Source organism: Sus scrofa, chromosome 15 (assembly GCF_054392235.1).
Source record: "Sus scrofa isolate SSC_HxYL_T2T_F1_AM1 chromosome 15, Sscrofa_HxYL_maternal_Yorkshire_Landrace_v2.0, whole genome shotgun sequence".
In the NCBI taxonomy this organism is placed as follows: domain Eukaryota; kingdom Metazoa; phylum Chordata; class Mammalia; order Artiodactyla; family Suidae; genus Sus; species Sus scrofa.
The window spans coordinates 147,996,226-148,012,688 of record NC_139397.1 but is presented as its reverse complement, the minus strand read 5'-3'; the positions used below and the strand labels follow the sequence as shown (position 1 = coordinate 148,012,688).

General features: G+C 47.9%; 1 protein-coding gene and 1 non-coding gene across 12 annotated transcripts in view; both read right to left on the bottom strand.

Moving 5' to 3' along the window:
* The window catches only part of ATG16L1 (autophagy related 16 like 1), a 42,166-nt gene that overhangs the window by 12,912 nt on the left and 12,791 nt on the right, over window positions 1–16,463 (bottom strand). For 3 of the 11 annotated variants that reach the window (XR_014828755.1, XM_021074591.2, XM_021074592.2), the window contains exons 6-13: window positions 14,529–14,594; window positions 11,791–11,877; window positions 11,054–11,110; window positions 10,804–10,851; window positions 10,112–10,214; window positions 8,040–8,145; window positions 3,291–3,361; window positions 2,320–2,391 (exon numbers count right to left, since the gene is read on the bottom strand). Coding sequence is in view for 6 of the 11 variants with exons in the window: in XM_021074591.2 (XP_020930250.2) it covers window positions 2,320–2,391; window positions 3,291–3,361; window positions 8,040–8,145; window positions 10,112–10,214; window positions 10,804–10,851; window positions 11,054–11,110; window positions 11,791–11,877; window positions 14,529–14,594 (610 nt within the window). In the remaining 5 variants the exon portion in view is untranslated. 11 annotated transcript variants of the gene reach the window in all.
* Window positions 8,902–9,177, bottom strand: LOC146396207 (small Cajal body-specific RNA 6). The gene has a single exon (XR_014830639.1).

Genomic DNA, 16,463 nt, shown 5'->3' with positions numbered 1-16,463 from the left:
CCATTTTCAGAGTTCCCATCACGGCACAGCGGTAACGAATCCGACTAGGAACCATGAGGTTGCGGGTTTGTTCCCTGGCCTCGTTCAGTGGGTTAAGGATCTGGCATTGCCATGAGCTGTGGTGTAGGTGGCAGACGAAGCTCGGATCCTGCGTTGCTGTGGCTCTGGTGTAGGCCGGCGGCTGCAGCTCTGATTGGACTCTTAGCCTGGGAACCTCCATGGGCCACGGGTGCGGCCCTCAAAAGACAGAAAAAAAAAAAAAAAAAAAAGAATGCCATTTTCAACAATATGGATGGACCTAGAGATTATCATACTAGGTGAAGTAAACTAAAGATAAATACCATATGATACCACCTATATGTGGAATCTAAAATATGACACAAATGAACTTATATACAAAAGAAGTCTCACAGACACAGAAAACAAACTTATGGTTACCAAAGGGGAAAGGAGGTGGGGAGGGATAAATCAGGAGCTCGGGAGCAGCAGATGCAATCTATAGAACGGATACAGAACGGATATTCATAGAGAATGGATAAACGAGGTTCCACCACATAGCACAGGGCATTATGTTCAGTGTCCTGTAATAAACCATAACGGAAAAGAATATGATAAATATGTGTATATATAACTGAATCACTTTGTTGTGCGCCAGAAACTAAAACAACCTTGCAATCAACTACACCATCAGGAAAAAAAAATCAGCACCCTTTAAGTATTAGCTAGCATCTAATACTGGCAATTTTCCATCCAGCTCTTTAAGAAAATGCATCAGACGATGGGAAACTACCTAATGGACCATCCTCCCACAGCTCCCCACCTCCCTGTATGTAGATTTATCTTTAGAAAGTTCACCCTGGCATCATGCCCTCTGTTCTTCATGTGGGTTGACACACAAGCTTGTGTCAAGCTTTTTTGGGGGTAAAAGGCCCATCAATGTCAAGTAAATCCTCCACTTCATCTTTCAGTAGCTTTTATTTAATGAGCTTATGCGAAGGTTGCTTCAAGCTTACGGAGAAAAACACGTCTCCAAACTAAGCTATGTCTTCTATGAGAACAAAAGTGACACAGCCATCAACGTTCTGTCTTTGTCTTGGAATCAATCCAAAGGCAAGTTTGGGCTCAGGAGCACATTTCTTCAACATCCGACCCCACTGTTCTCCCTCCCCCGGTCACCTGCCTCCTGGCTTTGTTTCAGAGTTGTTTTCTCTCTCTCATAAGTGCATCTGATATATGTACTTCTATATCCTGCTTCCCAGCTCTACTCTGTGAAGTAATTAAGACTTCGGGTCCTTCACAGAGAAGAGACGTGGGGTTGCCAGGGGGAGAGGGCAGGGAGTGGGATGGACCCGGAGTCTGAGTTAGTAGATGCAAACCAGTACATTCAGAATAGATAAGCAATGAGCCCCTATTGTATAGCATAGGGAACTAGATCCACTCTCTTGGGAGAGACCATCACAGAAGGTAAGAAAAGGAATGTCTACATATGTATGACTGGATTATCATTATTACTTTTTCTTTTTAGGGCTGCACCTGCAGCATATGGAGGTTCCCAGGCTAGGGGTCAAATCAGAGCTGCAGCTGCCGGCCTATACACAGCCATAGCAACACCAGATCGGAGCTATGCCTGCAACCTACACCACAGTTCACCACAATGCTGGATTCTTAATCCACTTAGTGGGGCCAGGGATAGGACCTGAGCCCTCATGAATACCAGTAGGGTTTGTTACCACTGAGCCACAACAGGAACTCCATGCCTGGGTCCCTTTGCTGTACAGCAGAAATTGGCACAACATTGTAAATCAACTACACTTTAATAATAAATAAATACATATAAAAAAAGACTTGGGGTCTTTAAGAAAACACAACTTATATGCTGGAGCTGAAATAGCTAAAGTTAAGCTAAAACTGACACCTACGAAAAATATTTAGTTCTTATAACAGGTAAAGTCTATTTTTCATGGAAGTGTGATGGTTTCCTACTGCAAATATTTTCCCATCAAATTATGTACAAAGTGAGTGTCCAGTGGAAACATGATTTTTCCCCAGGAGGAAATGAAAGAGCAGGGAGGAATCAAGTTTCATTTTCCGGAGAACACACAACTCCCCTAATAAATCAACCTGCCGTCTCCTACACTTTGTGACTGATAACCAACCACATGAACAGAGATGACACTAACTTTCTTTCTGGTCGTTCCCGAGAAACGCGCAAGTTCCACGCCAGGGACTGAACCCACACCACAGCAGCGACAATGTCAGATCCTTAACCTACTGTGTCACAAGGGAACTCCAACACTAACTTTCTTAACTGGGACTTACCCGTAACCGATAGTCATCCACAGTCCAGATTCGGCTTGCAAAATCATTTGAAGCTGCTAAGAGGTAAGATCCCTGCAGGGATAAAAGAGAAAAGAACTCTTAGGCAAAACAGGAAAATTCAGTTCACACGATACAAATTCCCCAATAATCAAATCCAAGAAGGCCTAGATGCCCAGCACTATACACGTGAATACCAACAGTCAGAACCAGTATTCCGTCCATTTGTCAATCCCGCCAAGTTCAGACCCTTCTAAGCATGCTCGATCTCACCTGAATGTTGCAGATACCCCCCAGCTCGAGATGGAACTCATCCTCTTGTGCTCAGACACGCCTTCTGTAACCGCAAGCACTCACTCTCGACACTCCCAGCCTCATCTCCCAACTGTCCCTCGGCCTTGGGCCTGCTTCTCTCTGACACACTCGCTAGCATCCCCCTCTCCGAGGGCACTGTCTTGGCCCAACCAGGGGGCCTTGATCACGTCTGCAGGGATGCCGACCGGCTGGGTCACCAGGACGCAGACCTGTCTCCCTTAGCCAGTCTTCAACATGCTCAAGATCAGCACAGAATTTATAATCTACCTGCATTCTTCTCTAATACTGATTTAAGACAGAAAACAGTAGAGAAAGCAGAGACATTTTTTTTTTGGTCTTTTTAGGGCTGCACCCTCGGCATATGGAAGTTCCTAGGCTAGGGGTCAAATCAGAGCTACAGCTGCTGGCCTACAACACAGCCACAGCAACAGCGGATCCAACCAGCGTCTGCAACTTACACCACAGCTCACGGCAATGCCGGGTTCTTAAGCCACTGAGCAAGGACAGGAATCTAACCTGCGTTCGCATGGATGCTAGTCAGATTTGCTACGCTGAGCCACGACGGGAACTCCCCAGATATGTTATTTTTGAACTTCAAGGTCGTGATGTCTTAAATTGTTTCTAAAAACCTAAAGCCCCCCATTTCTACAGATACTTACGGCACTATCGAATTCAATGCTTGTAATTCCTGCATTACTGCCAGAGAGGGAACCTTTGAACTCACATTTGTCTGCATAAAAACAAATATTAGGAAAGGAAGGTGCTTTATTTATTTTTTTTAAAAGGCATATTAAAGCCAACATATAAATTAAAAAGAAGCACTTGAAATACAATGGAAGCAAATTATATGTTCAAAACAGCTGCTTTCCCAAATCTTTACAGAATCAAGTAACAGGACTAACTGGATAATGAGACCAAAATACATGGCTGGTCAGGTCTAGGAGCAGAGAGTCTAAGTGGATGCGAAGCGCAGCATATGGGTTCTTAAGCTGTTCTTTAAGAAGTTCTTTAAGTGCAAAAATTTAAAAACATGTCAACTGATCTACAGGCAAGTTTTAGTTCTTAGTAAAATTTTCTAATTTACATACATACTTGGGTTTTGATCAGCATTTTTTCTTTTCACGGCTGCACCCACAGCATATGGAAGTTCCCAAGCCAGGGACTGAATCAGAGCTGCGGCTGCCTAGGCCACAGCAATACCATATCCTAGCCAGATCCTTCCTTAACCCACTGATTGAGGGCAGGGATCCAACCCACATCCTCAGAGACACTATGTGGGGTTCTTAACCTGCTGAGCCACAATGGGAACTCCAACTCCACTCTGATAGAAAGGGGCCATTAAAATTTCAGAACCCAAGGTATAAAAAGATCTTGCTGTATAGCACAGGGAACTATGGCTAGTTACTTGTGATGGAACATGATGGAGAATAATGTGAGAAAAAGGATGTGAGAGAGAGAGTGTGTGTGTGTGACTGGGTCACTTTGCTGTACAGCAGAAATTGACAGTATACTGTAAATCAACTATAATAGCAAAAATAAAAATCTTAAAATTAAAAAAATAAAAAAGAAACCTGCTGTATATAGCACAGAGAAATCTACTCGGTATTCTGTGATAACCTGTATTGGAATGAGTATGTGGATGTATGTAACGGAATCACTTTTCTGTACAGAAGAAATTAATACATTTAAATCAACTAGATTTCAATTTAAAAAATTTAAAAAAAAATGAATTTTTATTTGCAGTTATGCATAACCAGCTAGTCACTAGAATGCCAGTAAAGCTAGCGCGGAGTCTGGGGAATTTATCTGCTCATGCCCTCCACGTGAACCCAAGACTCTGGCACTCCTACTGCCTGCCAGGCCGCCCCCTTCAGCCTCCTTCACCACCAGGCCCAGCCAGGCAGGCACCCTGGGCTCTGCTTTTGGACAGCTTTGACCACCGAGCCAAGGAAACTTTAATGATGAGCCTGCAAGTCTCAACGACATGATTCAGCTCCTTTTTTAAAAGGGAGCTTAAGGATGACCTCTATGAAAAAGCTGGGAAAGCAATTAGGGAACGGCTCGACCTGAATTTCGAAAAGCGGAGCAGAGACTGGTACACACTTCAGTGACTAGTCTTTTCCCTTCGGATTTCTAAGTGGTAATAGTAACGTTATCAACGCTGGTTTGAAGGGTCCAACTCTGTGGATGAACTTCTCCTCTGAATTTATTTGCAAGGCACATATAACGCCTTTTCCTGGATCCCAGCTTTCATTAGATTTTCACGAGCCAAAAGACGGCCAACGCCCACTAATTAAGGACTTATTTAGATAAGGTCTATTCAGACAAAAATACTGTTACAAATTCTAAAAAATATCTGTCTTATTCCCCAAACAGTGGTCTTTTTGTCAGGTGACACCATGCTAAAATCTAGGAAATGATCAATAAGTAATATTCTGCACAAGAGACTGCTCTCTTGGGGTGCAGTGGGTTAAGGTGGCATTCCTGGCCTGGACCGTCCAAACGTCGTGGGTGTGGCGGGGGCAGGGAGGGAATAAAGACCAAAGATCCTACTAAAAAACCTTTTGGAGTCTCTCCTTTTGAGAGAATGAGGCAGGGGAGGTGTTCCTACTGGGTGAAAAGCGCCCTTCTTCTGATATTTTTTGGAAGGGTTAAAACACAAGACCCCTGAACTATTTCATAAATGGCTTCTGAGACTTGGTTCTTGTAGGATTCAGCAAATATTAGCCAAGGTGGAAAAAATTAGAGGGAACAAGCCCTGTAATTAGTTAGAACATCGCGGATATTTGTTCACAAAAACTATAAAAAATGCTGCCAAACTCCATGTTATTTCTGTGGCACAGGAGAAACTTTCATTTTATTAACAAAATTGTACTTTGACGGAAGTTATGTCAACATTAATTTTGATTAGTGTTTAATTCCTCTTCAGTGGTAAAAAGGTAACACTGTTACTAACGGCTGGTATCTCTGATTTCTGTTTTCTTGGCTGTGCCTGCAGCGTCATAAGTTTCAGGGCCTGGGATCGAACCTGCGACACAGCAGTGACAATGCCAGATCCTTAACCCACTGAGCCACCGGAGTACTCCTCCAATTTCTTAAAAGTGTTTTTACTGACCCAAGAGTAATACAAAAATATTTCTAGTGCTCTTTCTATTTAACTGCACGGCATCATCAAAACAGACTGGATTTCTGAAACTAAATACTACGAATCTCCACTGTGGCTCAGCAGGTTAAGGAGCCAGTGTTGTTATTGCAGTAGCTCTGGTTACTGCTATGGTTTGGGTTTAATTCCTGGCCCAGGAACTTCGGCATGCTGCAGGTATGGCCAGAAAAACAATCCCCACCCACCCCAAAGCCCCCCCAATACAACCCCACTAAATATCATGACATTTCTATTCTTAGAGTTTTATTATTGTCTTCTAAGTTTCAGCAATTATCATTCATAAAGTGTTTCTGGATAAAACAGAGCAAATTTCAAAGGGCTTCAAATAGCTATAACTGCCAGGGATTTAATTACTGAGTCATTTTCACAAAAATCAAAGGCCAGGAGAGACTAGTTTGGTGCTTTTATTTTGTCTTTTGTCTTCTTAGGGCCGAACATGCGGCATATGGAGGTTCCCAGTCTAGGGGTCAAATCGGAGCTGGAGCTGCCGGCCTACGCCACAGCCACACGGGATCCAAGCCACATCTGCGACCCACGCCACAGTTCATGGCAATGCCAGATACTTAACCCACTGATCGAACCTGCGTCCTCATGGATGCTAGTCAGATTTGTTTCCGCTGAGCCACAACGGGAACTCCAGTTTGGTGCTTTATATGATAATGTATTCTAACAAAGGGAGCAGGAGTCTGTCCTTGATCTAAACACACCAAAAGTAGTAACACACATGCTTCTTCAGCAGCTCCACAGCTCAGAGGAGGCTGCACTGGAGAGAGCAAGGGAGTCAGTCTCAACGCCCAGCTCAGGTCTTGGTTCCATCACTCCCTGGCCATATAAACCAGGCAATGTCTCTGAGTTTTCATCCGTCAAACAGGGGTGACACCCACCTGTCTTAAAGGCAGAGGGCTCTTGTGAGGATCAGAGGAAGTAAGAGAGACAAAGGTGTGACAGTGCTACTTACTGTTGGACAGTGAGCACACGCGTGCTCTAACTACGGAAACCTGACAATGTGGTTCTTATAAACCCTTCAGCCTCTCCTGACCTTGCCTTATTAAAAATACATGTTGGAGTGCCCGTCGTGGCGCAGTGGTTAATGAATCCGACTAGGAACCATGAGGTTGTGGGTTCGATCCCTGGCCTTGCTCAGTGGGTTAAGGATCCGGCGTTGCGGTGGGCTGTGCTGTGGGTTGCAGACTCAGCTCAGATCCCACGTTGCTGTGGCTCTGGTGTAGGCCAGTGGCTACAGCTCCGATCAGACCCCTAGCCTGGGAACCTCCATATGCCAGGAGAGTTGCCCTGGAAAGGGCAAAAAAAAAAAAAAAAAGACAAAAAATAAATTAGTTAAATAAAATAATAAAAATACATGTATATTTATTATTTATTTTCTTATTTTTTGTCTTTTTAGGGCTACACCCGCCACACGGGGAGGTTTCCAGGCTAGGGGTCTAATCAGAGATGTACCTGCTGGCCTACACCACAGCCAGGGCAATGAGGGATCTAAGCTGCGTCTGCGACCTAGACCACAGCTTAGAGCCAACAATGGATCCTTAACCCACTGAGCGAGGCCAAGGATCAAACCCGCAACCTCATGGATGCTAGTTGGGTTTATTAACCACTGAGCCACGACAGGAACTCCAAATACATGTATATTTAACTAAATATCAAAACACTAAACCTGGGGGTTCTGCCCAAATTCAGAATTCTGAGCAGTTTCGCCAACTCTCATCTCCTCTTTTAATGCCATCGTATTCTGAGTACCCTGAGGTCAGCGTTTCTGAAACAACATCAAATCAAAGAGAGAGAGTCTTGGCCTTAGAGCTCTCAACAGACAAAGCTGTTTGTTAAACACATGTTCCTGGGCGACGCGCCCCCTCTTTTTATTCTCAAGCTCATCTACGACCTCAGCCATTGTTTCCCCAGGCTACGGGCGCTGGCATTAAACACACAAAACACAGCTTGCGGTGTAATTTAATTGTAGAGTCCGTAACTGTAAGATTTTTAAATTTCCCTTCTAAAACCTATACTGTTTGGGAAGATGATCGCCCTGTATTCGAGGAAACACAAATGCTAACGTACCTATAGCTTAACCCCAATTCTCTGGTCACTTCTTGAAAACCCAGAGCAAACATCCACTCAGCTGTAAAGGAGAACTGAGATGGAAATAACACTTTGGTCAGATGGGTCCTTACACAGAACACTGTATGTTTTGAGAGGATGAACGACTCAAAGACGTCTTTCTGTCTCTCACCTCCAAACACCTCCCAGAGCTTCACCCTCCGATCCATGCCTCCTGTGGCCAGCAGCCGGGAGCCCGGACTGAACTGCACAGCATTGACCTCCCCGTCATGAGCGTCCTGCAAGACAAGCCCCCTGCTTCAGACCTGCTCACCGCCATTTCCCAGAAAAAAGGGCCCCAGACCAAGGAACACTGGACTCCTAACCAAAGGTTAAACATCCATCATTAGAGCGGGGATTCAGGAGTTCTCTGGTGGCCCAGCAGATTAAGGACCTGGTGTAGTCAATGCTGCAGCTTAGGTTCGATCTCTGGCCCCTGAACCTCCACATGCTACAGCATGGCCAAAAAAAAAAAAAAAAAAAAAAAAAAAAAAAAAGGAACACAAATGAACTTATTTACAGAAACAGACTCAAAGACTTTGAAAAACTTACGGTTACCAAGGAGGACAGGTCGTGGGGAGGAAGGGGTGGGCTGGTTTGGGATGGAAATGTTCTGGGATTAGGTTGTGATGATGGGCGTACAAATATAAATACAATAAAATTCACTGAATTATTAAAAAAAAAGAGAGAGAGGACCCAACCATAAACCTGGGTTCCTGACCCAGGGTCTCCAGAGATTCTATTGTCATTAAATTCTTTTTTGGGGGCAGCACCTGAGGCACACCAGTAATGATGCCAGATCCTTAACCCGCTGAGCTACCAGGGAACTCCTATTGTTCGATTCCTTTTTTTTTTTTGGTCTTTTTAGGGCTCTCACAGCAACAGTGGCCAGGGATCGAACCTGCATCCTCATGGACACTAGTCAGGTTCTTAACCTGCTGGGCCACAGTGGGAACTCCCCGCCACCACCTTTAATGGCATCCCTCTACCTAGGAGGTCTCAGATTGAAAACTTGAGATCATGCACCATCACACCCAGGGCTGCCGCTCCTCAGTCTCCTGTACAGCTGCTTCTGTTGGACACGTGTCAGCTGTGAACCACACACTCTGAGAAACACGCGCTGACAGAATCCCACGCTATCAGCTGCTCCATGACCCCACACACATGACTTAAATGTGATGGGAGGGACACCATGGGCTGCTGGGAGTTGAGGGCAGGGAAGGGACTGTGACATCGAGTGCAATCAGACCTTTTACCAATCATCATCGACCTCCGAGGTGCCCGGGGCTGTGAGGGAATCACGGGAGTGGGGGTGGGAAGGGGCCTTAACGGCCCCCCATCCAACTCCTCATCCAGAGCAGGACTCTCTCTGACGAGCAAGATGGCTAATTGCTCAGCCAGGTCCCTCTGTGGAAATAACTACTGAAGTTCCTCTTTATGCCTGGAACTGAGAGCTCCCCCCAGGTCAACCCCACCCCATCTCTAGAGCCTGTCTCTCTCTCCCCCAGCTGGCTCCTCTGACTCCCCCCACGCCATCCAAGAGCCAGCCTAACTGGGCTGGGCCGCACCCTTCCACCCCACCCCCTCAGCCCTGAGCCAGGGACTCCCCGTCTCCCCGGGCAGGTTCCATTTCTGCTCCGTCTCCCCGGCTGGGACCCGGATTATTCTCTGGTACTAGGAACCAGCTCAGATTCCAGGTGACAGCCAGGGTGTCACAGTGGCTTCGTCCAGGCCTGTCTCCTGCCTCCAACAAGGTGCTCTGAATGGTCACAATCACACAGATGTGGGTATAATGTGTGAGGCCAAGAACTGCCCGCTGACTGACTCTCCAGAACAGACCACTGACCAGAACCTCTCGCTCCAAACTGGTGACAGTAATCACCCGAATTACTAATTTCTCACCATCCCCGATGAGTTCTCCCTCGCCCCATCCCTCACGCTACCAATCCCTTCTCACAGAGCCAGCGCGACATTACAGAGGAGGCCTGTAAATAAACTCTGTTCTCTGAAGATACGCAGAATACATCAACGCTGCTCATCAAAATATGACCAATCCCTTCTATCAGACAGCCAAAGGGAGCAAAAGCTCGACGGAAATAAAACGGCAACGACAAGGTCCGTGAGCTGCAGCAGAAGAGAGGCTCCCTCAGTGGCCAGGCTCTGTTTCCGTGAAGTGTGGTGGGGTGTGGGGTAAACCGCACTTACAAAGACACACACGGCGGTCACTGGCACCCTCACTTCTTTACTGGAACCTGGATGGGTATCCACGTCATCCTGGGGAGCAGGAACGGAAGAGAAAGAGCGCCTCCTGAGAAGTAACATACAGAAAAATATCAGGATCGCACAGGCTACTGTCCACCAAACCCTCAGCAGGGATTCAGAGATGTCTTTTATCAACAGCTTCTGCTCCCTTCTGACCCTCTAAACCACAGAACGACTCCCCAGAACAGAAGCATCCTCGCCCACCGACAAGTGGAAAGACAGCAGGCGCTTACCTGCACTCTCCTTCTCGCTAAACACACGGCTCCACAACTCAACACTGAAAAGCAATCCTGAGCAGTAACTGCTGCCCGTCAAGAAACTGCTAGAAATGTTCTCAACCTAACGTAACCGCTTGCTCAGAGGGAGCGCCTCGGTATTCTCCCAGACCCAATCCCAGGCCTCGTCACAGTCATCCTGAGCGTACACTTGTGGTCAAGGCGGAGCCGAACACATGCCAAAAGCGAGCGACCAGCGCGTGCCTGCTGTACGGCTCAGGGCTGACGGCGCTCCTAGCAGCATGCAAAGCGTCCTGTTAGCACAGGGGCACGTGACGACGGGGCTGGGGCAGTGGGGAGCAGCATGACTGCCAACAACCCGCACTCGCATGCTGGGCTAAGAGAGGGTAATGTCTTCACCTGGCAGCATCAGAAGAGTGATGTCCCAAAAGGGGAGACTCGGACAGACTAAAGGGTGAGGCCAGAGGTCAGCACGCAGCGAGAGTAAGAGAAAGGAAGTTGAGGAAAAAGGAAGAAGCTAAATGAAAAGCTGAGATTCAGGCATCTGGATACTCTGCACTGAAATTCGGGTGAACGTTTTAAAAAGGACTAACAAATCAGGTCTATTGACACACATATCAACAAGCAAGATGAAGGTGTTCTAACCTACCCAAAGATATTAGTGATAGAGTCCAGAAGGCCTCCAGCAGGCTGCGAGAGTCGCTTACTAGAGAGGAGGGAGGACAGGTTTAAACCTTAGAAACATTTTGCCCAAATAATCAGTCAATCAAAAACAGTCCACCAAAATCAGTATCTGGGAGCATGTTTCCCACCGAGTTCCCAAACCCCAGGCAAGAAACCCCTCGCCGTACTGAGCCACCAGAAAACAGGAGGGCAAACCCAGCCTCGGAGTTTTCAAAGAAACATGGCTCCTTAGCGTTAACTTAACTTCCCTGGAAGTTAGACGGTGAGTGAAGCTAACTGACCTAACACTACTCGTGGTTAATAAACGATCCCATTCTATGTGTCCTGCTTTGGCAAAAAATTAACATTAAATAAAATTAAATAAAAATTTAAAAAATAAAATGAAAATCCTAGCGCCCTCGTGAGAATCAAACAGTAATCTAAACGGTCCCACTGCCCGACCAGGCCCGTCTTTCTGGAAGCCAGAGACTCGTTCCTGCTCTTCCTCCCAGCACGGGGGGCAGCACCGAGAGACACTGGCCTCCCGCTACGCAGAGGCGACCGAGAAAGACAGGCCCGCTCTGGAGCCCGCGAACGCCACGGCGGAGCCAGTGGGGCTGCACGTTCGGGCCGGGGCCCCGCGCCGCCCTCCGGCCCTGCCCACAGGCGGGCTGCCGGGCCGCCGCTCGGGCGCTGCTCTCCTGGCACAGCCTGTCTACTTACGTGGCTGCTCTGCTGATGGCTCGCACGGGAGAGGTCTCCTCAGGGTGATCGGAGGTGTCATCTGCAAGGACTTCAATGTCATCATCCCTGGGAAGAAGGGCAGAGGCAGGGTCTTGGATTCTGCTCAACAGGAGCTGGGACGCGCCTGCTCTCCCAAGGCCAACACCAGCAGCCCTTCCGAGCCACACACGGCCTGTGGGACTTGACTGGGCCAGAGGGGGCTGGTTAATGGTTCTCTGGAGAAAAAGGAGCTGCCGCCTGAGCAATACCAAAGGCACCAATCTGTTCAAACCCAACCCAGAATTCCAGGGAAATAACTTTAGGAGTGAGCTTTGGATCTTTGTAGGTCTCAACGCAGCGCCCACTTGGAAAGCGATGAAGTAACAGCTCACTGAGTCTGTAACCAGCCCACCAGGACCACGACGGAGCCTCCGCATCACAAGTCTGGTTTAGAGCTAAAGGGCTCCCGCGGGCCGACGACCGCACTCCGGCACTTGCTCGGGAGACGGGCTCGGTGACACGGAGGGGAGCCGGGCAGCTGCGGGGCACAAAGGGACGCCAGGGTAGGGAGAAGGTCCAGGCCAACAAGAAAGGGGCTGCTAGGAGGGCATGGGAACCAAGAGGCTCATCCCCGACTCGGCTCTAAACGTCGCCTGAACAGGGAAGGACAGCAGAGCACGAGCAAGGCGCAACTGCTCCCTGACGCTGGGCGTCTCCGACGTGGAGAGCCTGCCACGTCTCACAGCGAAGAGTCGAGGTGCAGAAGCACTCCCTCGCTGCTGCGCCTCCCACCGGAGGCAGAGCTCCCGGGAAGCCCCCCCAGCCCCCGGTCTTCCGGGTTGTGGGGGTAAGGCAAATAATTACTTCGGTCTTAATGACTTCCCACCGAGGTGCAACCTTGGTGGAAAAGTCTAATAATAAAATCTAACAACCGAGACTTTATTACCAAATGTTTGGATTCACAAGAACTCGGAGCTTTTTCTGTGATTACCTGGACTATGTAAATATACACTTCAGAACTTGTTCCCAAGCCAGTTAAACCAAGTTCCAGTGAACGTGTCTGCCTTGGCTACTGATTCTAGGATCCCCTGCAAGTGAACCCAGTCTCGGCAGATTAGGGAACAAAGGCAGGCCTGAGGACACACAGAGGACAGGCTGGGCTTTCTTCTCCTCTCAAGCTGTGGTTTAGGGGAGTTGCTTGTGTTCACGCAAGGGTGATAACAGAACAGCAGGCATGGCAAACATGAGCTGAGCCTATGTCAACAGTTTAGGACAGAAGCAGAGAGGAACAGGCTTTCCAGTCAGACACCCCTAGTTTTCACTCTAGCCCTGGCACTTCCTGTGTGGTTTTGGGCAGAATGCTCGACCTTTTGGTACTTATTTACTTATTTTTCTTTAGGGCTGCTCGTCTACGCCACAGCCACAGCAATTCGGGATCCAAGCCGCACCTACGACCTACACCACAGCTGAGAGCAACTCGGGATCCTTAGCCCACTGAGCGAGGCCAGGGATTGAACCCACATCCTCATAAGTACTATCCAGGTTTGTTTCTGCTGAACCACAATGGGAAGTCCCTTGACCTTTTAAAATTGTGTTATACCTAGTCTCCTGTTTATGCTGGCCAAGAGGAGGCAGACAAATGATGCCTCTGTAAGCTGTTACTTTTAAGGAAACCAAACTCACTTCCACGTCAGTCATTTATCTAGGTTGTAGCTTTAGGCAAATACACCTGAGATTTAGTTTCCTCCTGTGACAGTAGAGAAGACATACATGCAAGCTACATTTAAGGCAAAGGCTTTATGAGAAGCTTTGTTTTCCGATAAATCGAGACCTCTGTCTGGCAGATGACTCCTTTTTTTTTTTTTTTTTTTTTGTCTTTTTGCTATTTCTTTGGGCCGCACCTGCGGCATATGGAGGTTCCCAGGCTAGGGGTCGAATCGGAGCTGTAGCCACCGGCCTACACCAGAGCCACAGCAACGCTGGATCTGAGCCACGTCTGCAACCTACACCACAGCTCACGGCAACGCCAGATCCTTAACCCACTGAGCAAGGGCAGGGCTCGAACCCGCAACCTCATGGTTCCTAGTCGGATTCGTTAACCACTGCGCCACGACAGGAACTCCCATGACTCCTAACTAAATTTAAACCACTCCCCTCCATTTACAAGTAAGCAAACCACGTTTAAAAAAGGATCGTAATGCCAATACTATATTCCAGAATCTATTTCAATGAGAGGAAAAAACCCACACACTGAACCAGAGCAAAGGGAATTTAGTCACGAAAACATCCACCACTCTCAAAACAAAGCTTCACATCTCAAGGAAGACCCTCTACCCAACTCCAGACTAGGAAAAGCTCCACGTCCACTAGTTCTTTTGTTCTAGAAGATCTTAGGTCTTACTTTCGCTTCAAGGGTTTGCCCAAACCTCCACCTGATATCACGAACCAGGAAGAGAGCAAGAGACAGAGCCCCAGCCCAGCTTCACACTGCCCCAGCCCCAAGGTGGGACAGAAAACGGATCAAGCTGTCAGTGGGAAAACAGCCAGGCTACCAGTGGTTAAGGATGCAGGGAGTCAGAATTCACACTCACGGCTAAGACTATAAACTGGAACATCTTCCCAGAAGGTAATGAGTGTTTTTCATTTTCTCCCTTAGGTTTTCCAGTTTTCTTTCTACAATCTGTAAAATGGTTTTATAGAAATAAAACACTGATTTTCATCTGCACGTCTCTACTCACTGTTCGACTGGCAGGGGTTCCTTTGCTGCTTCTGCGAGTTCCTTCTGTAGCCGGGCTTGCCGCCGCCTAAAAAAATAATAATAATAATAAAAATAAAAGGCCCACTATTTCTGTCTACCTAAGGAAAGCATGGGGTTTTGGCTCTGAAAACACTACTACCTCTATTACAACACATTTGAATATTCAGTGCATTTAACAATTGCCCTGGGTAAAGATACTCAAAAGTCCCAAACCCACGTCTGCAACACCTGTAAGGATTCCGTTATGACGGATTTCAGCAAGGCCCTAAGGAGGGATTACATTATTAGAGCAGAGAACCAGCAAAGGAGAAGCCTGCCTGTGGGGACCCAGGGCCTCTCAGGACAGAAACGCTCATCAGGTTTGTCCAGGGGTAGTTGTGGTCAAAGCAGTTTCCTTTTTCTCTCTTTTAAAATTTTATTTTAGGGCCGCACTTGCGGCCTACGGGGGTTCCCAAGCTAGGGGTCCAATCGGAGCTGTAGCAGCCGGTCTACGCCACAACGACAGCCACAGCCAGATCCGAGTCGTGTCTGCGACATCCACCGCAGCTCACAGCAAGGCCGCATCCACAACCCACTGAGCAAGGCCAGGGATCGAACCTGCGTCCTCATGGATGCTAGACAGATTGGTCTCCACTGAGCCACAACAGGAACTCCCAAAACAGTTTTCTATGGTAAAGTTGTACACTGACACGCCATAAGCATAAATTGTAATAAAAATTTGCTTGTACCTGGCGTGGTTTTATTATTTATAGGTTTGAACTCATTTAACCCTTATAACAAGGTTTAACCATTTTACAGATGAGGAAACTGAGGTACAGTGAGATTCTTAAGCCGTCAAAATGTGCACAGCTTCAACTTACTAGGGCTGGACACAAGCTCTGCTGCAGCAAAATTTTAATGTGGTCATGCAGCATTCCACTCTGTCCCCTTCTCAGAGCCATCTTGTCTCTCCTCTCCAAGTGCTGAATTCTGCGGGAATTTTTTTCTTAAAAAAAAGGAGCTCCCTTGTGGCACAGTAGGTTAAGGATCTGGTGTTGTGACGGCTCTTGAGTTGCTGCTGTGGCACGGGTATTTCATCCCTGGCCTGGGAACTTCCGAATGCTGCAGATGTGGCCACGAAAAAAAGACTTCTGCTGGAAAAGCAAATCGCATCTTTCTTTCTTATTTTTTCCTTTTTTTGGGCCACACATGTGGCCCAGGCCAGGGACTAAATCCAAGCTGGAGCTGTAACCTGTGCCACTGCCGTCACAATGTCAGGTACTTAACCCACTGTGCCACAGCGGCAACTCCTGAAATTTTTTCCAAAAAGCTTCTATCACAGTGGTAAGTCTCAAAAATGGGCAAAGTGGTCCAGGTATCACATTAAAACCTGGAGCGGGATGAAGCTCTAAGTTGAAGAACTGCTTTCCACTCTGAATCTCAAACCGAAAGACGAAGTCCGTCTCACAGGACCAGTGACAAACAAGAAATACAGGTGAACAAATCTGCCTCAGCTGGACCAGACAACCTGTAAATTACGCGTCTCTGTGGGGAGAGCGGGGTCTCAGGGGCGCTGCAGACAAGAGAGGGAAAGGACGGGGCTGGAGCCACCGGGGGTGGGGGGGGGAACGACAAATGCCCGCAGCCCGCCTGCGCTAGAGGAGTCGACAGGCAATGGCCTTCTTTCTCGGCCCCCAGGCTCCCTGAGTGCGTGGGACACAGCGGCCACCATGCTGCCAGGGGGACACACCCCAGCCTGGCGCGGGAGGAGAACGTGAAGCGCTGTTTCCAAACAGTGCTCCGCTGTGACCCAGGTACACCGGGGCTGCTGAAGAGGAAGGACGGGCAGGAAGCGGGGAGGCTCCTAAGGCGGAACCAGCGGACTTGAGCAACGACCAGAACCCCGGGCCCTGCACGGGGCGATCAGGTGTTCACG